Genomic DNA, 23,843 nt, shown 5'->3' with positions numbered 1-23,843 from the left:
AAAAAAAACACATTTTACAGGGAGATAATCAGTAGAGACATAGAGGTGTAAAACTTGAAAGAATTCCACAAAATATACTCGATTTTACTACTTGCAATGCATTTAGATCACTACATTGTTGGGACCGGCCAACTATGGCTGAGTGCCAACTCCAGCCTGGCACCTGTTGTGTATTGCTTGCAAGCTAAGAATGGTTTTTACATTTTTAATCAGAAAAATAAAAAACACAATAATATTTCATGACCAATGAAAATGATTTAGAATTCGAATACCAGTATCTGGGTTAAAGTTCTATGGGGTACATCCATATTTACATCAGAGTTTCCCAGCAGCAGTGCTATTGACAGTTTGGACAGGATAACAGTTTGATGTGGGCATCGTCATTTACATTGTAGGATGTTTACTCATGTCTCGGCCTCTCTTCGTTAGATGCCTGTAGAACCCCTACTCTAGTCATTAAAACAAAATGCATCCAGATGCCCTCTGTGGGGCAAATGTATGAAAACCTGAATTACTGGTTTATGGCTTCTCCACAGCTGCTTTGGTGCTGCAAGAGTAGAGTTTAATAGCTGTCACAGAGACAGTATACCAGCAAAGCCTACAATTGTTCCTATACAGTGCTTTACAGGAAAAGTTTGATGACTTCTACTTTATTCTGTTCTATTCTGTTCCCTTAATCCATGCTGGTCAAGACCTACTAAACTGATTTCATGTCCCCTTAATGAGACTTGGATTGCATTTTGAGAAACCCTATTCTTGTGTAGCTCTAGAAAGGTAGCATACTGAATATTGGATAAAAGCATATGACTGAGAATCAAACTTGGGTTCATTTTCAACTGTATTATTTAATAGCTGGGGGAACCTGGGCAAGTTACCTAACCTCTCTGAGCTTATGTAACCAAATATGTAAAATGGGGACGATAACAATATCAGTTACACAGTTAATTTTTGCAAAATAATGAGAATGGTGCCTTAGGACATAATGAGCACTAGTTTGCTGTCATCACTGGCATTTGTATTAGTCAGGGTCCTCCAGAGAAACAGAACCAATAGGATGTGTGTGTATATATAGCATGACATTTATTTTATGGAATGGACTCAGGAGATTATGGAGGCTGGCAAGTCCAATATTGGGTGGGGTAGGCTGGAGCCCACAGAGCCAAGGAAGAGTTAATGCTATAGTTCAAGTCTGTGGACCATCAAGATGAAGTTCTAGGACAAGCCAACGTTGTAGTTCAGGTCTGGAAGCAGTCTGCAGCAGAATTCTCTTATGCTCAGGAAAGGTAAGACTTCATTCTATGCCAACCTTCAACCGATTAGATGACGTTCACCCAGATTATGGAGGGCAACCTACTTTACTCAAAATTTTCTGACCCATGAAAATTTAAATGCTAATCTCATTCAAAAGCACCCTCACAGAAATATCCAGAATAATTTTTATACCACATATCTGGTTATTGTGGCCATACCAATTTGACACATAAAATTACCCATCGGAGTGCTTGACACTTTTCATGTCATGGCAAATTAAAGAAAAATGACAATTGTACAATATACCGAAGACATTGCGAAATAACTGGATGATCTAAATGGGCCTGTTTAGACATTTTGTAATTTATTAAATGTCATATTATAATAAAAATAAATACAAAAATGATAGGGAGGATGTTTTGAATTTGTACACAACATACAAATAGTATTTTCCAAATTTTTGAATGAAAAATTGGAGTTTGCTTCCATGAGCACAACAGTTTTTTCTCAGGTTTTTATCTGAAATTACTATGAACAATTCTCGATAAGTAATTTTTAATAATAATTTGAAATTGAATTTATACAGCATTCATATATTGAAAGCAGTTGAAGTTAAATTTAAAGAAATGATATTAATGCTGTTGTTCATTTTCTTTTTTGACATTGTTGAGATTTCTTGTTATAATGAAAATGGACCTCGATCCCAATCTTAAATTTATATATTGCATATTTTAAAGTCAGATGGATCTCTGATTTGTTCAACATTCATAAAATGTTAGTCATGTTGCAGCCTAGACATCAATAAAATGTAAATCAGCTGAAAGGTACAAAGATATCTGACAAATAAGGAAGACAGATTTGGGAGTCCACATGGAGCTGCACTTGCCAGGAGACCTCACCAGGCCAACCCTTGCTTGACTAAATCTCTATGGACACTGGGAGCAGGTACCTATGCTGTGGTCCCTCGTCCACAGTGGGGCTGTCGAGGTGGTTGTTCAGGTACCTGAGTTAGGCCAAACCAGCACATTGCAGTGAAGCAGAGCACAAAGCAGTGGAGGTTGGGGTTCATCTCTGTGGGGATCATGGGGCATGCATGCCATCAGACTTGCTCTGTGTGAGCTGCGTTCTGACGAGTGCCTGAGGAGGTGGCCCATGGTCTCAGCCTACCAGGCTAGGGTGACCAGCTGCCCATCTTTGTCACCATATTTCTTGGCACACTTATAATTTGCAAACTGATTAAAAAGCTCTTTTTGTTTACTGCTGTTCCCTTAGCACAATGTTTGCTACAGAGTAGATGCTTAGTGTTTTTGTTGATTATCAACTGGCCAATATTTTATGTCACCATAATGATTTTTAGCTCAGCAGGATAGCTTTGCTTTGTCTTTGCATATCTGAAAAGGCTGACTGATATTCATAGCAGCACTGTTATCACAGCCAAAGGTGAAAATACACCAAATGTCCATTGATAGATAAATGGATATTTATCTATTATTCAGCCTTAAAGAGGAATAACATTCTTACACATATGACAAGATAGTTGAACTTTAAAGACATTATGTTAAGTGAAGTAATCCAAACACAAAAGGACAAAGGACAAATATTGTATAATTCCACTTATATGAGATACTAAGAGTAGTAAATTCATATAGACAGAAAGTACAACTGCGGTAATCAAGGGCCGGGAGAGAAGGTAATGCAGAGTTATGGTTTGATGGTTACAGAGTTTCAATTTGGGATGATGAAAAAGAATTCTGATGATGGATGGTGGTGATGGTTGTGTGACGATGTGAATGTATTTCATATAACTGAACTATACACTTGGGAATGGTAAGATTTAAGACGTAGGGCTACCCAATAGAAAGGGTGCCTTTGTGCAGGATGGACAGAAATGAAGAGTGATTGGTGGTGAGAGGACCTGATGGGAGCTAACACAATAATAACCTGGGTGAGACTGATAGCGATGACTAAACAGTAATGACAATATTTATTGAACTTTTACATTATTCTAGGCATATTATGTGCAGTATCTCATTTAATTCTCCACTGCAGGTACTATTGTTTGACCTGCTGTTACATTTGAAGACAATGAAACTGAGGAATTTTAAGAACTTGCTCACGATTGAGAACTAGTGTCTAAACCTCCTGGGAGACCCATGTTCTTCAACGTAACAGATTTGGATTACAGCCTTTCCCATATCTTCCAATATTTATAAATTAATTGAATCTCCCGGGTTTGCCAATTTTGCTGAATTGGAATAAATTTTTGTTTTATTTTGTTTCATAGGGCAAGGGATCAAACCCCAAAATGAGAAGACAGCAACCAATCAGCCGATGATGGTGGCATGTGGCCCTCCTGCTTTAAATCAATTTACAAAGCCATTATTCATCCTCAGGATCTGTCTTTCTTTGCTCTTGTGATGGGTCTCAGGAGCTAACTTTCACAGCTGAATGGGAATTATTATCTAGGAAATTTTCTTATTTAAAATTGCCTTGATTAATTAGTTCCTCTGAAACTTATTTAGGAATGAGGCAAATCATATCTTTTGAGTTGAGTAATTACTGGAATCTGAGCACCCAATCAATCATAATATGCCCAAGACATCTTGTTAGAAAGGGGATCAGTAACAGTGTTGGGATTTGGAGCCTTGGTTTCACACTGGCAAGCATGATTTGTTAGCATTTTGCTGTAATAATTTTTTTAACAAAGTTTACTGCTGATTGCTCAGGCATCAAACTCATATACCATTATTTGAGTTACAGAAATGTTAGAAGTAAAAACTACCTTAGAGATGATGTGGGTCGAGCCTCTTCTTTGTCAGGTGAGGGAACTAATAAGTGGAGCGAAGCACTGATCTACTCAAGGTCATAGAGTTAGAGGCACTACCCTGTCAAGAACCTGGTCCTCCTGATATTTAGGGCAATTGGTCCTTGTAGGGTATCCTTATACTAGCTTGCAACAAAGGAAAGAAATGAAGAATGAAAAAGGAATCATAACATTTTACCATTAACTCACAGCTATTCCCAAAGGACCTTCCATTTACACACAAAAAAGGCAATTATGTTCTTGTGGAATTTTAGAAATTTGTAACAGAGCAGTAAGGAGAATTTTTTGAAAAGAAAGCCTGTGCTTCCTGGTACTTTCTAATGAAGCCAATAGGAGAAGGGAATAGTTTGAGCCCTCAGGGAAATAATGATGCTAGAGCTCCTTTATCTTTACTTTGTTCTTGATTCTACCAGAACATTTTAAAAAATTGTATCTTTCCTCTATGAGGTATTTAATTGACAATCTTCTGACTACATATAGCATATATTTTGTGTATTTTCTTATATATGTAAATTTTGCATATCTACAAAATAATCATTTTACTATGATATGTAAACACATACACATATGTAAACATTATGTTGCACACCCTAAATAGATATAATTTTTTTTAACATTTGGAAAGTGAATTTCATTTGCTTTAGTTTATAATACCTGTATCTGAAATATAAGCTATGAAATATGTTAAAATTCTAGCAAAATCTCTTCAATTCGGATGGACTTGCTTTTGTAGTTTCTAATTAGTGACTTCAGCTCCAATCGAAGAGGTTATTTTTTTATTTTTCAATTAGAGTTGACATTAATTATTACTTTATATTAATTTCAGGTTTACTGCATAGTGCTTAGACATTTATGTAACTAACAAAGTGATCCCCCTATTAGTCTTGTACCAACCTGGCACACTAGGTAGTTATTACATATCATTGACTATATTGCCTATGCTGTGTAGTCCATGTGCCTGTGACTATTTTGTAACTGCCAATTTGAACTTCTTAATCCCTTCAACTTTTCCACCCAGCTCCCCAATGCCCCTCCCATCTGGCAATCACCAGTTTGTATCTGTATCCAGGAGTCTGTTTCTGTTTTGTTTGTTCATTTATTTTGTTCCTTATATCTCATATATAAGTGAGATCATATGGTATTTGTTTTTCTCTGTCTGACTTAATTCACTTAGTATAATAACCTCTAGGTTCATCCATGTTGCAAATGGTAAGATTTCATTTTTTATGGCTGAGTAATATTTCATTGTACATATGTATCACTTCTTCTTTATCCATTCATCTATTGATGGGCACTTACATTGCTTCTATATCTTGGCTATTGTAAATAACACTGCAGTGAACCCAGAGGTACATTTATCTTTTTGAATTAATGTTTTGATTTTCTTTGTATAATATCCGAAAGTGCAATTGCTGGGCCATAAGGAAGTTCTATTTTTAGTTTTTTGAAGAATCTCCAAATTATTTTCACAGCGACTGTACAAATTTTCAATCCCACCAACAATGCATGAGGGTACAATTTTTGATAAAAAATAAAAATAAAAAATATAGAATTTAATTTTATTTCTTTGACTAATCACGAAAACCAAGAAGCATGCCATCTACATTTAGCACTGGTTTGACTATTTATTGTTTGGCTTTCTGTGTTTATATTGAAAAATAATATATGTTCACGGTAAATACTCCAATAAAGTATGCAAATGAGTAGACAATAAGAAGTGATCACAACCTAGGCTTTAAGCTTCCTTCTCTAACTGAAGTCAGTATTAACAATTCTTGTGTTTTCTTCCAGGGGATTTTTAACCATGTATAAGAATATACATGCCTATATCTTTGCAAATCCAGGCAGATGGAAAGATGAACATACTGTTCTCTCTATATTTTTTACATATATATATATTATTTTGCTATGCTCTTTATAACCTAAAAAATAACTCAGAGGTGATTATATTTTGGCATATTAATTAATTAACTCAACAAATCTTTATCAATTGCTGCTGTGCTAGGTGCTATGCAGAGTCTATGTTAGTTTAGGGTAGGGATATAATACATTGGTGAGCAAAAACAATACGGACCCATCATTTATAGGATTTACAGTTTAGGGAAGAGACAAGGAAATATATAACCCTAAATATATTTTATAGAATAGTAAGTGCTACAAAGTAGGGATTCTTGGTCATGGATACTGAGAAGGGCATGGATTCTATAAAAGTACTTAAAGCAGCATGGAAACAGCATGGCTAATAGAAGGAGCTTCCTGTTGAACACTTTTATGGCTACACTAAACATGTGATGTTATTTTTACACACCACAAGGTGGCACATTTTCACCAAGAAAGGTGACTTTCTCTGCTAAGCTGAAGTTGAAATGTATTTTCTGGCAGTCCCCATGTAGATTAATAATGAAATAAAAAGGCAAAAAAATGTCAAATGTAACATTTATTCGAATGTCATTAATTATATTTAATATATTTATAAACTCTGGCAAAATCATTTTGCATCCTTTTTTATTTCTATTACACAGGTAGTATATTAATGTCTGCCTGTTAATACAAAGAGTCAAACAGCACCAAAGTACATAAGGGAAGAAGGGAAACCCCCTTCAACCTTCGCCTTCATGTTCAGCCCCCTTCAAATTCAACTTTATTCTCATGAGATAACAACCACCTCTTCCTGTCCTTTTAAACAGACTTTTTTTTTTTTTTTAAACAGTTTTAGGTTCATGGCAAAATTGAGTGGAAACTCAAAAGATAAGATTTTTTTCCCCTTTACATTTGGTTGCAAAAGATATCATATTATAAGTGCTTGCAGTTACATTGTCCCAGATTACATTGTCTTCCTTGAAAGTAGAAACTACAGTTTTCTTTTGCTTTTTAACAATCCCCATGCCTTTTTCATTGTTGGGCTTTTTAACGAGTGGCCAAAATTATTTCAGTCAAGATGGGCTGAACTAAATTACATTTCAAGTTCTTGGGATGTGTCATCTTTCTAGTTGTGACTTGGAGAGCCAAATACCTTTTCTTGTTTGGTGTCACCATAACCAATTTACCACCACCAAGTTTGGCAAAAGGGGAAGAGAGAGGATGGATGATTGTGTATGAGGTTTTACGGACAAAAATAGAAACGGTGTACCTCACTTTTGTCTACATCTCATTGGCCAGAATGTTGTCACATGATCCTGGCTTAACTACAAATTGAGCTGAGAAGTGTAGCCTTTCTGTTTACCCAGAAAGAGGGAATGGCTGGGTGAACATCTAGACGGTGTATGTTTAGTAGAGGGCAAGCATTTTGAAAACGGACACTTTTTTTTTCTTTTAAGATAAAATTAAATGGAAGAACAAACCATTGCCCTACAAATGTTTGCTTATAATGATGCTGTTATTCACATTTAAAATCCATGATTGCTCTGCTGTTTTGAAATTCTTTTACATGAAAACCAGTAATTCTTCACGTAGGACGTCTACTCCTTCTCCCTCTCCCTCTCCCTCTCCCTCTCTACTTCTCTCTCTCTAGGTGAAAATGTCAACATAAAATATCAGTATACCTGTACTTACATCTTCCTCTTGGCCATGTTTTCGTAAGATTTACCTAATTTACTTCTTCTTCTGGTTATGTTTAAAATGACAAAATGAGAAATGATTTTACTGTTTGCCTAAAAACTCTTTTCAGCAGTCAAGTCTAGAAGGCCAGAGTTCTAAAGCACTCTAAAACGAATTTCATCTATTTTACCTTTTGTGACTCAAATGCCTTTGGTAAAACACATTTTAGAAAGCGTCAACATCACTCTAGAAAGCTTTCATTTTGAGAGAGGTGAACCTGAAACCTGTATTTATAGCCCACAGGCCCTACTGGGAATCTAATAGATCTTCTTGAAAAAATGAGCACACAAACAAGATTTCTCGGGTGCATTTCAGGGGTATGGTGGACCCCTGGAAGCTCATCTATGTTTTTCCTAGTGAATAATGGGCTTAAATTGAGATTTGCTGCTCTAGTGGAGGTAGAGAAACATATTCAGGGGCAAAAGGGGGACAGAAGGCTAAGCTTTAGAACCCCTGAGACAGACAAAGTACATGCAAGAGTTCTGACTATACTAATTCTGCCGTTAACTCTCTTTATGGTTTGGCAAGCCACGTTACCTCTCATAATCGCACCAGGCAATTTTTTCTGCTTTGTAGTTATGACAATCTAAACTAGAAACACCACAAGGACAAGGACTCTTTCTACTTTGTTCATGGGGTATCTCTGGTAATTAGCACATAATATGTTTTGGAGTCGAGAAGACCTGTATTTGAGATTCATCTATATCTACATGTCACTGGCTGTATGACTTAATACAATTTATGCATAGCCATTTCTATTCCTCAGTTACAATGACGCAGTTATTCACATGTATAACCCCCCACATTAGTCATCATTTATAAATATAAATTTATAATATTATTTGATTATCTTTCTTATGAAGTCGTAAGTTCCACAACGGCAGGTACTATATCTCTCACTATTTCACTTTTATTTTTGCTTTTACCTGTTTTATATTTTATTGATATTTGTTAACATTATTATATGTTATCTCATTTAATCTTAAAACCACTTTGTGAAGACAAATTATTTCCATTTTATAGATAGGAAAACTGAGGTTTGCTGAGTTTAAGTGAATTGCTCTTGGCCACACAACTAATAAACTGTAGACCTGGGGTTCACTCAGTCTCTGTCCTGGGCTTGGATCTTAACCATTTCAAAGATCACCTAAGACCTTATCTTTCTTAGAGTTTATCTCCATCGGTAATTCAGTGTTGAGTACCTAAGTTGCTTGATAAATATGTTTTGAATGAATAAATATAATCATGATCTAATGAAGAGATACAGTTAGCTTTAACTATATGACTTTGGTTTTGTCTTTCAATTTCAGTTTCTCAAATTCTATTTCTCAGTTTTATTGTTTGCAAAAGGGCATACTTTATTAATTGATAGTCAACATGTTTCAGAGCTAAAATTCTATAGTATTTACTTTATTATTGTTATTGTTATTGTGGACTGCAAATAATTCTTAAGCATCTACTGTGTAAAGAATATTCTGTTGGTTATTTCTTTCTGCAAATTCTCTTTTATCTCGAATTCATGAATGAAACTCACAAAGCAAAAGGGCCTTACAGGTTAATTGGATCAATTATATTCGTGATGAATGATATCTTTCTACTTTATTCCAGAAAGATAACTGAGTATTGTAATTAATTGGTCACTTGACACCAGAACAGCACATAAAGATCCTCTTTGCTTTTAGTGGTATATCCCAAAAGGCTACTCAGGCTTATATTTTCTCCCAGTATTGTTACCATTGGAAAGAAGATTCTTTTGGGTGAGTGGAAGGCACCTTCTGTTGTAAGGTAATGAGAGAAATTCTGGATTTGAGTTGAAATTCAAATGAAATCGCACTTTATGTTCATGAATTAATATGTTTAATTAACCAGAGGAAAAAGATCAGTAAATCACAATATGGATAAAAGACAAAACAATTCTTAATATCATCAAACCATAACACAATTCTACTTTGTGAAATTAAGTTTTTTTCCTATAACCATATTTGATGAAGTAAGCTTAAATGTCTCCCAATGTCATTTCTTCAGGTCTTAATTTTCTCTTTCAGTGAAATAAGCAATTAGACATGTACCTGATGGATGTTTTCATTCTCATAAACCCTCTGTAGCTGTGTGTGGCCCATCATCGTCTCTTCTGTTATCTCTTAGGAAACTTACGAGTTATAGAGTAGGTCAATGTATAGAAAAATCAAAATAGGTTAATTTTTCCATGACTTTAAGTTGTTTCTTTTTCTTCATTGGGCTGTGCACGGGTTAGAAACTCCTTCAGGGGAGTGCAACTATATATATCATAGAGATACAGATATGTCTTTGAGATCATACTGTATATTTATAATTAATATATAACTCAAGAAGTATCTGATTAATTTATCAACTGAATAATAGGGATAACAGGTGTGTTAAGCCTGGAGAAGACTGAGAGATCAGTTCCTTTTGGATGAACACTCTGAGAGGCATCTACCTCTGAAAGGGACTACTTGGTTAAGGGAGATGTGTGAAGTTGGGGAGCAGAGATGTTTTGTGGGAAGAAGGTGTGAGTGTCCATTGAATCTAACAAGTGAAGTAGCCAGCTTATGTCTACAAATTAATGGCAAGTAAATGTAGCTTAAAATGTGTCTACATATATAATAAAACTGTTCAATATATGAAGCCTTAAATTCTTCCCATTCTCTTTTCGAGGAAACTTGGGGAAAATGATTTTGAAGTTAGTGTCAAGAATGGTAATGCGTTGCTGAAACTTTTGGATGGTAGCTCATCTTTTGGATTTTGCTAATTGTATATTGGGGTTATTTGGTCTGCTAGAAGATTTCTAGTGAGATCTGTGGTCTGCACAGAGCAGTAGATAGGACTTTTTGGTGTGCAGCAGGCTTTACCCTTGCCTCATTTTATGCTCAGTCTTGTTCTTATTTTTTCACATTTTATTCATTTATGCTATTTACCAGTGTCTTATGTCTTGTCTTAATCCACTTTTGACCTCTTTTTGTTTATAAAAGTTTTGATATACATGTTCATAATGAGGCTACATTCACATATATGTTTATTTTATATTTTAATTACTGTGGAAGAAAACAAGAGAGATCAGGGATGCAGTGTCTCTTGCAATTTTTATTTCCAATTGTAATTTTGCAAACAAGCCCTGAAATTTTCCATCTTGTGTAAAAGACTTGTTAAAAAAGGGAGTTTCTGCACAAGGACACATGAAACTCTAGGGAGTCATAGCTTAGGTATAATGGGAAATCCTTGGGAGGTAAAGCAAATAGTAAATCTGAAATGTAGTTTACGAAGATGAAGACATCGTGTTCAGAGAGAATACAATACATAGTTTTAACTTCTAGTTTTCAAAGGGCTTTCTCACATCTGTGAGCTTAAAGAATCCCACTGAACTAAGAATAGGTGAGAAAACAGAATTTGAAAGTTTATTTAAAATTGGCAGGAGCAACCAAGACCATAACTCATTTCTCTTGATTCTTGGTCTTAAGCTGCTTCCAGAAATAAGCTTTGTTAAAAATGACCATAGCACCTGACAGCTGTGAAATACTAAGGGAACTGAAATGTTACTCTTCCAATGTTCTTTTGCTTATTATGAAGAATTTTTACCTTGATAATGACTATACCAATAATATTTATTATAAGGTTAAAAATTATAGATTCCTATCATCAAATGAATACAGTTCCAGGAGACCAATTCTTTAGTTTGTTTTTGTTTTTGTTTTTGTTTTTGTTTTTAGCTCAATCGTAAGTCCATAGCTGAGTATCTGACAAAGATTAAGTTTATTTTTCCATTAGCAGAGGAAGCTTTTAAACCTTGGATCAAATAGCAGAAATATTACATCTTCTGCCAGCTCAGAGCTCTGATAATCATAATTTAGCCCTTTTTGATGGTCTTACGTTGTAGTGGGAACCCTCTGGGTTGTAACATAGATGAACAGAGATGATGCTTCTCCCATTGCGGGCAACAGTCTGGTCACCTGCTTCTACCTCTGAAGGAAAGAAGACTGTTACAGATTGAGCTCCATAACTTTCTGTGTTAACAATTTACCACAAACTTTGTGTCTTAAAACAACAAAAATTTATTCTCTCAGAGTTCTGGAGGTCAGATGTCCAAACCCAATATCATTGAGCCAAAATCCAGATGTTGGCAGGGCCAAACTCCACCCAGAAGTTCTAAGTAGTGGATCCATTCCTTGCCTCTTCTGGCTTCTTATGGCTGCTGACATTCTTTGTGGTTGTGTCACTCGTCTCTGCTACCATGATCCCATTGCCTTTTCCTCTTGTATCTGTAGTCAAATCTCCACGTGCCACCTTTGTATAAGGATATTGTAATCCTATTTAGGGCTCATCCTGATAATCTACCTATCTCAACATTCTTAATAACTCTTTCCCCAACATTCACAGGTTTCAGGAATTAGATCTTGGATATCTTTATGAGCCATTCTTCAGCCTACCATATTCCTCATTCAGGTTTGCCAGCTTCATTGTTTCTTTGTTTTTGTTTTTGTTTTGTTTTGTTTTTACTATTTATTCTATAGAAAAATCATCCACATTATGAACATAATGATTGTTCGATTAATATTTTTACTCCCTTTCAGAGTACATTTGAGGGTCATACAGATAGCTACGGTGTCAGATTTTTATTATCTGAGGAAATCTTTTATTTGAGTTGCACATTTTCTACTTAATGTAAACTTGTGGTCTTGGTTTTGTGGATAAAAAGTTGAATAAAATATAATTATAGCCTTCAAAGAAATTACAGTAAAATGCACTTCCAAGGGTCATTCCAAAATATGGTTAGAAGAATGGTAGTGTGCTTCTTCCTGGAGTTCTCTGGAAAAAGACAACAGGATCCAAAGACATGAAGAGAGATGATCAGCACATCCATTCTAACTCGTTTTTTTATATTTTCCGCATGGTCCTTAATCATCCTAAGTTGAAACAGAAGATATACAAATCACCCTCTCCAAAAAGGAAGAAAAATTAGATTAAAAATAAGCTGACACATAGCATACCGCATTCATAATAGTTGCTCTCTCAAAGCAGCATAGGATGGTTTTCCAGTTATCCAACAAGAATGACACCAATTTCACATAAACATGTTTCACAATGAACAACACATGGGTATTAGTTGGGTTTTTCGATGATCTAGAATGGCAAATGAGAAGAGAGCTTACATATGTCTTAAATAATGATATACTTATTAATCTTTTCACAGAAAGGGACCTTGGAAACCCAAAACTGATGGATGAGAAAAATTTCACCAAAGTGAAAGAGTTCATACTTTTAGGGTTCACAACAGACCTGCGGTTACAGAGAGTACTCTTTTTCATCTTCTTCATCATTTATATCATCAGTCTCTTAGGAAATATAACTCTGATCTCTCTGATCTGTGCTGATTCTCGGCTCCACACACCTATGTATTTCTTCATTGGGAAACTTTCGTTCCTGGATCTCTGGTACTCTTCTGTCTATGCTCCCAAAATCCTTATGATCTGCATCTCTGATGACAAAAGCATCTCCTTTGCTGGCTGCCTAGCTCAGTTCTTCTTCTCAGCTGGATTGGCCTATAGTGAATGTTACCTGTTGGCTGCCATGGCTTATGACCGCTATGTGGCCATCTCCAACCCCCTGCTTTATTCCCAGGTGATGTCCTCCAGGCTATGTGCCAGTCTCGTTGCAGCTTCATGCCTTGGTGGCTTTCTTAACTCCACCATCATTACCAGTGAGACATTTACCCTGAGCTTCTGTGGGAATAATATTATTGATGATTTCTTTTGTGATCTTCCCCCCCTCGTAAAGTTGGCTTGTGATGTGAAGAAAAGCTACCAGGTTGTGCTCTATTTTATACTTGCCTCTAACGTCATTACTCCTACTACGCTTATTCTTGCCTCCTACCTCTTCATCATCGCTGCCATCTTGAGGATCCGCTCCGCCCAAGGTCGCCTCAAGGCCTTCTCCACTTGTGCCTCTCACCTGACAGCTGTCACTTTGTATTACGGTTCAATTCTTTTCATTTACTCCCGACCAAGCACTAGCTATGCCCTGGAGAGGGATAAAGTGGTGTCGGTGTCCTATACTGTGGTGATTCCAATGTTGAATCCTTTGATCTATAGCTTAAGAAATAAAGATGTTAAAGATGCCCTGAGGAAAATGGTAGATAGAGCAAAGTGTTCTTAAATAAAAATCCTTGGTAAACGATGGGTGTACTTTATTTTACAGATTATCTCCTTGTCATTGTTATCAGCTATACGCTCAAAAATAAAATAAAACAAACAAATAAACAAAATCATTGGATAATGTGGAAACACCAGTCTGCATTTGTCTTTTGAATGTCTCTTTAAAATAATGTATTTTAAAGTATTTTTAAAGTAAATGAGACTGGCACATTTGGAAAAACTGCTATGTCTGCTAGCTTGGAACAGAATCCATAAAATCATTGTGATTCTGAGAATGTTAAAAGAGAGCAGCTTTTTGATTTTTCACTTCAGGGTTCATACATAGCCTGTATATACATATTTAAATCTATAAATAGGACTATTGAAATTGGTTATAGAATCATTGTCAGCATTAGATGAAGTAAATGATTTGCTTCAAATCATGGTGAAAAAGCAGGAACGCAAACCCAGAACTTCTGACTTCAAAGATTCTTAACCTATTTGTTAGGAGACAAAGTGAGTTGGGAAGTCATAAGTAAAATTTCTACTATAAAATGACCCAAGAAACAAGTTAATTTTTTTTTCTGATTCTTATTTTTTTGCTTGCTATGATACAAAGGCTTCTTTGGCAAGAGATACAAGAGAGAATGAATATGTTAGAATCGCTGTGAGCTTCCAATAAAAGCATATATTCCCCCAACAATTATAGAATCAAGGGCAAAAGTGTATCAGCTGTATGAAGCAGACAGAAATGGAAGTGTAGATAGAAATAGAGAGCTAAATAAAGAAATATAGATAAATTTCGAAGACTTTTACATCCAAGATTCAGAGGGAAAATCTCTACTAGGTAAAGCTATGATTGATAACAATTAAGGTTCTTTGCCTATTTGTATTTCTTAGCTTGTTCTGTTTTATGCATAAATTAATAAAAATTAGAAACTTTTGTGAGGTATTGAGGTATTACATTTCCTAATTTTAATAGTCTTCACATATAGAAAACATGAGAGTGTGTCAATATAAAAATCCTTAGGGTTAATAATCAAGTATAATTCTTTGTTTGAACTATCACAATGTACCACAGACTGGGTGGCTGAAACAACAGAAATATATTTTCTCACTGTTCTGGAGGCTAAAAAGCTGAAATCAAGATGCCATCAGGGTTGATTTGTCCCAAGGCCTCTTAACTTTGCTTACAGAAGGCCATCCTTTTCCTTCTTCTCACATGGTCTTTTCTCTGTGCACAAAAATCCTTGATATCAAATTTCCATTTTTATTATTTTTTTCCAGACACCAATCAGATGGATTAAGGCTCATGGTAACCACCCATTTTAACTTAATCATATCTGTAAAGACCCTTTCTCCAAACGTGGTCACATTCCAAGTTACGGGGAGTTAAGCTTTCAGCATAGAAATTTTGGGGGGATTACAATTCAACCCATATTATGAAGGACTGATGAGAGTTTCCTGATGCATGAGACAAGGAAGAGTAGCCTGGACAGATAGAAGAGCATATGGCAAGGAAAAAAATTACGGATCTTGTGATAATTTGTAGAAAATTCTAATTAGTTCAATTTAAAGAGTTTCTATTATCAGACACAATTATGGTTATGTTGTAACTGGATCCATTAAGAGAGTCAACTTTTAATAAAACACTTCTTATTTCATTATATCCTAATTAATATATCATCCTCATAATCCAAATAAACTCTAATTGATTCTTTGGAGACTAAGGTATATATTTCTGGGCTACAGTGTAGAAGAAGTCCCAAAGGGCTGTTGAGAAAATCATATGTCAGGTCCAGAAAAGCACACTAAAATATCAGAGGAGTGGAAAAAGGGTATCATTTCTAAGAGTGTCCTTCGTGATCAAAGGTAAGCAACTAGGATCAGGGGCAGCTGAGTGGTTTAGCTTCTCTGTGATTTTAGTTGTAATTAGAAGGGAGGATATAGAATCTGGCATGCCTCTCAAAAGTTTATGGTTATGCTAAACACTCTCTCTCTCTCTCTCTCTCTCTCTCTCTCTCTCTCTCTCTCTCTCTCTCTCATCTAAATAGGACTCCACTAATAATATCTGCAGCTCTCATCTAGAATTCAAAATTCAGTCTGGTAATTATATTGGGTCATCATGTATTCACTTACACAGTAGAGAAAACAAGAGGACAAAAAAGTGGAATGCTTTCAGACTCCAGTGGTTGTGGTACTTTGAGCTTTTCAAAGCACTAGTATATTTTTTTACTTCTTGGTACTCATTTTCATGTGCTAGAGGGATACATTCTTTCACAAAATTGTTAATGTTTCAGTGATGGAGTAAGAAACAGAGCTTCTACAGGGAAACACAAAACTAGAGAGGCTGCTCTATATGGAATGTTTCAGTATAATTGGCTCTGACTTTTTCTGTGTGTTTTATTCCACATTCCCATTTTTATTGCAATTTCCAATTCAAGATAGATTTTAGGTCACCTTGATGGTTATGAGTTTGATGGAGATGAGTCCTCTCTTTATTTACTCTTCCTTCTTACTAGTGATATAGTACACAGAGCCTGGAAAATTTACATGAAGGTAAATTTGTCCTGAATAATTTGAGCTAGGTTAGAAGTAGACAATACTTCTACTGAATACTGAAGGGAAAAAAGCTTCAAGACACAAAAATAATTACCCATTTGTTTATTCTGGAAATATTTATTAATTGACATTTACTTTCTATATACAGTAGTAAACAAAACAGAGAAATCTTACTGATCCATGTTTTTGCATTCTGGAAAGGAAAAAGGGGCAACTACCTTAATAAACAGGAATTAGAAGATGACAATAGGTCTTGGGGAAACAGAGCAGAGTCTCAACAGAATAAGAAGGATGGAGATTGTTGGTGGGAAGAGGGCATGAAATTGAAAATAAAGTGAATCTTAGGAGGTAAAGACCTGTAGGCAATGGAGAGCTGTCTCATGGAGGACCTTTAGGACTTTGTATGGAATTGGACTCTAACAGTATAAATTGGTTGTGTATTAGGGTTGTTTTAAATACAGAAATGTCATAAATGGCCATATCTTAAATAAGATTATATTGACATATACTGAAAATAGACTGCATGAGGGACAAGTGCATAGACATTAGAAAGATATTGCAATATTCTTGGCCAAACAGGATAGTGATCTAACTGAGGCCATAGCAATGGAGGTGATAAGAAGTGCTTCAAAGGTAGGGGCACCAGGATTTCTTGGAAGACTGAAGAGGAGGTAAGAGAAAAGGAGAATATATGGATTCTGAATCTGTGGCTTAAGAATCTGGAGAGTAGAATTTTAAATTATACAAGATATGACTAGATAGAACAATTTTAGGGAGTGAGGATTAGGAATATAGCTTTAAACATTTGAAGCATTTGTTACTCTTAAAATTATAAACTGTTAGCACTGAAAAGAAACTGAGGTATCTTTTAGTGGAAGAATTTTTAATTAAGAATTACAACTACAAAATGAATAGATTTCTGAGGATTTGCAAACTCTAAAATTTTGTGTTTGTACATATAAGCAGTTTTCAAAATTCCGTAGAAGCACTATTACTTTCATTATATTCTCAAAGATGTCCTTGATTTGATTCCAAAAATTTAAGAATTGTTAAATTCTTAGATTAAAAAAAACCTAAGGAACATAGTAGTTATAGAATATAAACAAGCTCAGAGGACTGATTTTTAGGAAAATAAGAAAGAACACACAAATTTTAAAGTAAAAAGGAAATGTTGTCTGGTAAATTCCATCTCTCACTTCAACCAACATGATGATAACACCCCATATATCTGAAGATATGTGTATATATAAGGACTGTTAATCTATTCTGCAATGCTGTATTATTGCTTATGAGGTTACCCATTCTATTTTTATAACAAATTCTGAAGAACATTAACAAATTGGAATCATAGAAGTTGGGTGCTTGAATCAACAAATTTTTTCATGTGGGTGAAACTGTGTTATGGAGAGGACAGGCTACACTTTTAAAGTTATGCAGGTGATAGTGACAGACTCTGTCTTTATCACGGGTCTCCTTAATCCAAGGCCAATGAACTTTCACTCCCAAGCTTACCACTCCTTTGTCCAATTGTGTGAGAGTAGGTGACAAAAATATTAACTTTTAAGATGTCAGAAAGATTCTGAAGGGTACCACCATTATGATTTAAATTGTCTTCTTGTAGAAACTTGGCTTTGTTTGTTTATTGTTTCCTGAAGCTCAGCTTTTATAAATAAGTCACTTATTATTCCTCTCACTCAGAATAAATGTAGCTACCATTACTTAGGTATATTTTCTATCTACATAGCACTGACAATTTTTTTACCTTTTAAAGGTGAAAGAATGTAGGTTGGAGGTTGTTAAAAACTTCTTCAAGACTGCAGAGTTGCCAAAGTGTGAAATCAATATTTGAACTTGATTGCCAGTTCAATTGTGCGGTTATGCAAGTCTACCTATGCCAGACCTATATATTCTCAGCTAGCCTTGCTCATATGAATGTGGTTAGCTATTAGTTGAGCAGGGGGCTGGATAATGAACAATGGACCTACTCACATGGGTAGGGGCAAGCTTGCTGTTAGCTATCGTCACAGAGAGACTATAGCCAGATGTCTCCTTATCTAGCAAGCTAACCCAGGCTTATCTACATGGTGGTAGAAGAATCCCCAAAATTATAAGAGAAGCATGCAAAGTCTCTTGAATCCCAGTCTTGCCTGCCTATGTTCTAAACTTTTGGCCAGAGTAAAGCACAAGGCCGCCCCAAATCATAGGGTAGGATAACAGAATCTACTCTTGAAATCAGGAAATTAGTAAAGAACTGTGGTCCTGTTTTTTTTAATTTTGTTTTAATATTTTGTATAGGTCACAGGTTTCTAGTTAATTTCCATAGTTCCCTTTTAAATATTAAAGTTGGTACTAAAATACAATGCAATGAATTTGCAGTATAGTTATGTTTCACAAAGAACTCAGAGGAATGACTATAAGATTGGGTCTTTCAGTACAATGTCCTATGTTTCATCAAATTCACAAGATTTTGTAGTTTCCTGTGTAAAAATAGAGAGGAGATGCTTTTATTAGCAATCCATACTTTGAAAGAATTTTGTCTTTGAAAATTCTCTAGTATTTTGAGGTTAAATTACTATATAAATAAAAATTTCTGGTTAGAAGAGAGATTGAGACTGACAGTCTTTGAGACCTATCAGAATAAAGTCCAAGTTTATACAATTCCAATTAATTCTACCTAGAAGTTTTTTAAAAAAAATTTAAAAGCAATTTATTAAAAGTTGGAATGAATATTAAGGCACAAAATATGTAAATTTTTTTCAAACAAAGAAATCTGAAATAGTTTTGTCCTACATTCAAGGCATCTTGTTTAAAATTATACAATAACTTAATCATTTTAAGTAGAAAAAATAAGTTCTTCTGCCCCTAAACTTTCTCCCCAAATACATGTTTTCCTAGTTCTGCATCTTTCTACTGTCTTTATCAGGGGCCTGGCCTCAACAGGTAATAGTCAAAGATTTCAGAGAGATTTCAGTCAAGAGAAAACTCCTGCTCCCTTTCAGTCTTGTCTCTGATCTGCACCCAGAGTACACTTTAAAAATGTAAGTCTGATCAAGCTAATTTCTCTTAATGGCGATAGCTTCCATTTTTGTTGGTTTAGAGGCTAAAATTGTTAATATGGTTCCAATAAGCTTTGTGGCTCATCCCCTGTTACCTCTCTCCATCTCAGCTTAATTTAACCTCTCTCAGCTCTGTGAACTCACCGACTCCTACTCATGGGAGGGTACGGTGCGTGTTCTTTCTCCTCATGGAACAGCTCTCTCCTCTCTTCTTACCTCTATAGTGGGTGGCGTTGAGCTCATTTTTCATGTCTCATTTAAATACCTTTTGTCTAATTTGAGCAATAGACAAAAACGTTAATTTTTTCAGTTATTTGCATTTTTGGGAAGTAGTGGCAGAAGAGTAACAATTGGCTGTCTACATGTGTTCATTACCTCCGAAATTATATTACATTAAAGATGAGTTTAATAAGTCCCGGATATTTTTCACTGTATAGACAAGTGATAACACAGCAGAGAAAGTTCATAGTTGTTATTGAGATGATGGCTATAACCCATTATTTATACATTATAAATATATCGACCATAAATTCCTTCCAAGGTTATTCTACTCAAGCTTGAGCAGATTAAGGACAACAATTATAATGTAGAAATAAATACCAACATAGTACTATAAGTATAAAGTACTCAGGATGTGTGAGATTATTGTGAAGAAATTATGTGAGCAATTTAGTTCGGTTGAAGACCTAAGTAGATGAAGACAAGTGGAGAGAGAGAGAGAATTATAAAGGTAAATTAAAGCCAGTTTATGGAACACTGGGGATAGGACAAAAACCTCTGTGCTTTGTGTGTTAATGAGAAGAGATCCAGTTATATTAATGTTGGAGAAGTGGAATGATTTTTGGGATTCCAAGCTATATTTACCAGTGTCACCAATCAAGGAATGCCCTCTCTAAATGTTATCAGCTATATTTGAAAGATTAGGACACCAAATATTTAAAGATTGAGATACCTCGCTTCCTAACAAGCAAGAATAGCAGACCTTGAGGTAGAACACTTGCATTTGCATTCTAGTTATGAACTGATCTGGTTTCGCTCAAAGGCGAATGTTTTAAACATCGAAGTAAATCACAATGCTCTCTCGGCTTAGCTTTCTCCCATGCCTTTTTAGCTAGCAGAGAGTCAGCCAGCTCCTGGGACATAAGCCCTAACTCTGTGAGTTTTAATCAGTCCCTCCTTTTACCCTCTCTCTGAGGGCTGTGTAGCTTCAAGATATGAACGTTGAAGGATTCGTGGTTTCTCAATGAATTCTTGACACCAAAAATTGGTTTCTTCCTAATATTCAGCATCCGTTATATCAAAAAATGCCTTGGCCATATATACAAGTTTCACACCAACAAAAGAAACTTGGCGAAAATCGTTCTTTAGAAAGAGGATATTTTAAAGCTTTTTTTTAATAAGTAAAGAAATTCAGAGGGTTCTAGCATTACTTTAGCTAGGAGAACGAGAGAGAAAAAGACATAAATGGCTTAACAGTTGAGAACATATACTCTTGATAAGGAATATTCTGGGTTCAAATTTGTTTTGCTATTTACTATTTCAGTGACTTTGGCATTATTTCTTAAAATCCATGAGGATCATAATAGTACCTACATTATAAAGTTGTGGAAAGGATTAAGTGGATTAAAATTAAGAGTTAGAATATTGACTGACACATAGTAAGTAATTAATTATGTGTGTGTATGCACACATGCATATATAACTATATATATGTATATATATATTTCTATTTGTACTAATAGTTGCAAGAATAGTACAGTACATTGGTATTTGTGTAACGATCAGCACAATGCTTGACACATAAATTCTCAATAACATGAAGGATACTGAAATTATTTTGAATGTTTACTATACTGAGTGTTTTTGTGCATATATTCTTTACTCAATCAGACAACCTAGAAGCTTTATTTTTCTTGTTTGTTTGATGAAACTAAGAAACTTGCCCTGCATTAAAAAATTAACAAGTAAAAGTCTTAATTCCAAAATTAGGTTCTAACATCAATTCCTGTGGTCTTCTCAAGTCACAGGCTAAAATCCTATAATTCTAGATAGTTATAGATAAAAGCCTCCTAGTAATTGTTGACTTAATCGATAGCTTTATTTATTTCTATAGAGAAATCACTAATTTATTTTTTCCCCCTCAAAATCCTTATCAGATTTCTTCTCTGCGGACATGGAAGTGGGAAATCGTAGCGTCCTGACTGAGTTCATTTTGGTGGGCTTCTCGGCGAACCCTCAGTGGCAGCTGATTCTATTTGCAATATTTCTGACACTCTATTTGATGACCTTGTCAGGGAACATGACCCTGGTTATCTTAATTCGTATCGACTCCCATCTGCACACACCTATGTACTTTTTCATTGGCAATCTGTCTTTTTTAGATTTTTGGTACACCTCTGTGTATACTCCCAAAATCCTGGCCAACTGTGTCTCAGAAGATAAGCGCATTTCTTTGGCTGGATGTGGAGCCCAGTTGTTTTTTTCCTGTGTCGTAGCCTACACTGAGTGCTACCTCCTAGCAGTCATGGCATATGACCGCCACATGGCAATCTGTAACCCATTACATTATTCAGGAGCTATGTCCAGCTCTCTGTGTTCTGGTCTCGTTGCTGGCTCTTACATAGGAGGGTTCTTGAATGCCATAGCCCATACTGCCAACACTTTTCGTCTGAGTTTCTGTGGTAAAAATATCATTGACCACTTTTTCTGTGATGCACCACCATTGGTAAAAATGTCTTGCACAGACACCCGGGTCTATGAAAAAGTCCTCCTGGGTGTGGTGGGCTTCACAGTCCTCTCTAGCATTCTTGCCATCCTGATTTCCTATTTTAACATCCTTGTGGCTATTCTGAGGATCCGCTCAGCCTCAGGAAGGCGCAAAGCCTTCTCCACCTGTGCTTCACACCTCATCTCGGTCATGCTCTTCTATGGATCCTTGCTCTTCATGTATTCAAGACCAAGTTCCACTTACTCCCTAGAGAGGGACAAAGTGGCTGCCTTGTTCTACACTGTGGTCAACCCACTGCTCAACCCTCTCATCTATAGCGTGAGAAACAAAGACATCAAAGAGGCCTTCTGGAAAGCCACACAGTCTCTAAGGCCACAGAGATAAATGTTATCTTATTGCAAAAGACTCTCATTGCATTTTCCAAATTATTGGCTTATAGATAGGTTTGTAAACATTACAATATTTCAAGTAAATACAAGTTATACTTAAAACTGATCAAATATATGTAAAACTGATCAAACTATTTTTTAATTGTTAATCATTGCTTTGTTGTGATTAAACTATTTTAAACCAATAGTATTGGGTTGTTTGATGTTCCACAATACTGTATTTTGCTTCTTAGTAAAATTTATCCTCAGGAGGTCTTAGAAAGAGAAATAGAGGAATTGGATAGTTTTCATACATAGTTGGACTTTGAAATCTGGCAAGCAAACTTTATTGTGTGGGGGAAATATTTGAAATGGTTAAACTGCTGGAAATTTACTCAAGATTTTGTAAATTTGATTTTTAGTAAAGTATTCTATCCATATTCCTTCATAAAACTCTGAGTATATAGAAAATATTCTTGTAAACTGTATCCTCTACATCAATTTAATATATCAGCAAAATTTTAAGAATAGATTACAAAAACAAACAAACAAAAACCCAAAACACCTTTCAAAAGCCATGCAGAAATATGTCTCTAGGATTGTGCATTACTCTGGAAGAAAGATCTTTCCACAGAGAACCAGAACTCTATCATACTCTCTTTCATTTAAGTGCAGCACATATTCCCCATGAAGGAAAACAACACCAAATGAAACAAACTGAAACAAATGAACCAACAAACAACCCCCCACTATATTCCGGATGCAGTATCCGATGCAATACCGTTTTTTCCTTCCACCAGAAGATTTTAAGAACAAAAAACTTACAGCTCCATATTCACTACTTGGCAGATTTAGTTTATATTTTTTCAATATTCTTTGTGAGAACACTGCAAATTAGAATTTTTAGTTACATATGACAAATGAGCAGCATGAGCCTCAGAGGTTAGAACCTCATCAATAAAGGATTATAACTATTGCTATAATGAGCCCTCACCATAAAATACATTTGTAGCCACTTCACCATTTGTACTAGCACTATTTTTAACCATTCTTTTCATGTGCATTCATTAGATATTACATCATTGTCCTCTCTCTTTTCATCATAATATTCTTAGCATTCCTCATTCTCCTATTTATACAGTTTATAAGTACTAGATTATAAAGATTAGGGGCGTATTCCACAAATCTCCAGAATTTATATAACATCTTCATGTTCCCATAAAGCCTCTCATGTAGGGAAAATAAACCAGGTCAATCTGATGGGAAATACTAAAGTCGAATTTAATCCTTTGGGATCCCAGATATAATATG

The 23,843-nt window shown here is 35.4% G+C and overlaps 2 protein-coding genes across 2 annotated transcripts; both read left to right on the top strand.

Annotated features, from left to right (window-relative positions):
* The first annotated feature begins 12,904 nt into the window (after window positions 1–12,904).
* LOC107499035 (olfactory receptor 1013-like) lies at window positions 12,905–13,840 on the top strand. The gene has a single exon (XM_016122825.2). It carries the CDS (start codon window positions 12,905–12,907, stop codon window positions 13,838–13,840), a length of 936 nt encoding a protein of 311 aa, XP_015978311.2.
* Window positions 13,841–21,597: 7,757 nt separating this feature from the next.
* On the top strand, window positions 21,598–22,548 carry LOC107499030 (olfactory receptor 9G4). The gene has a single exon (XM_016122811.2). It carries the CDS (start codon window positions 21,610–21,612, stop codon window positions 22,546–22,548), a length of 939 nt encoding a protein of 312 aa, XP_015978297.2. The 5' UTR covers window positions 21,598–21,609.
* The last annotated feature ends 1,295 nt before the right edge of the window (window positions 22,549–23,843 follow it).

This window comes from Rousettus aegyptiacus, unplaced genomic scaffold (assembly GCF_014176215.1).
Source record: "Rousettus aegyptiacus isolate mRouAeg1 unplaced genomic scaffold, mRouAeg1.p scaffold_m13_p_5, whole genome shotgun sequence".
Lineage (NCBI taxonomy): Eukaryota > Metazoa > Chordata > Mammalia > Chiroptera > Pteropodidae > Rousettus > Rousettus aegyptiacus.
The sequence above is the reverse complement of the archived record's forward strand: the minus strand, read 5'-3'. Positions and strand labels throughout refer to the sequence as shown.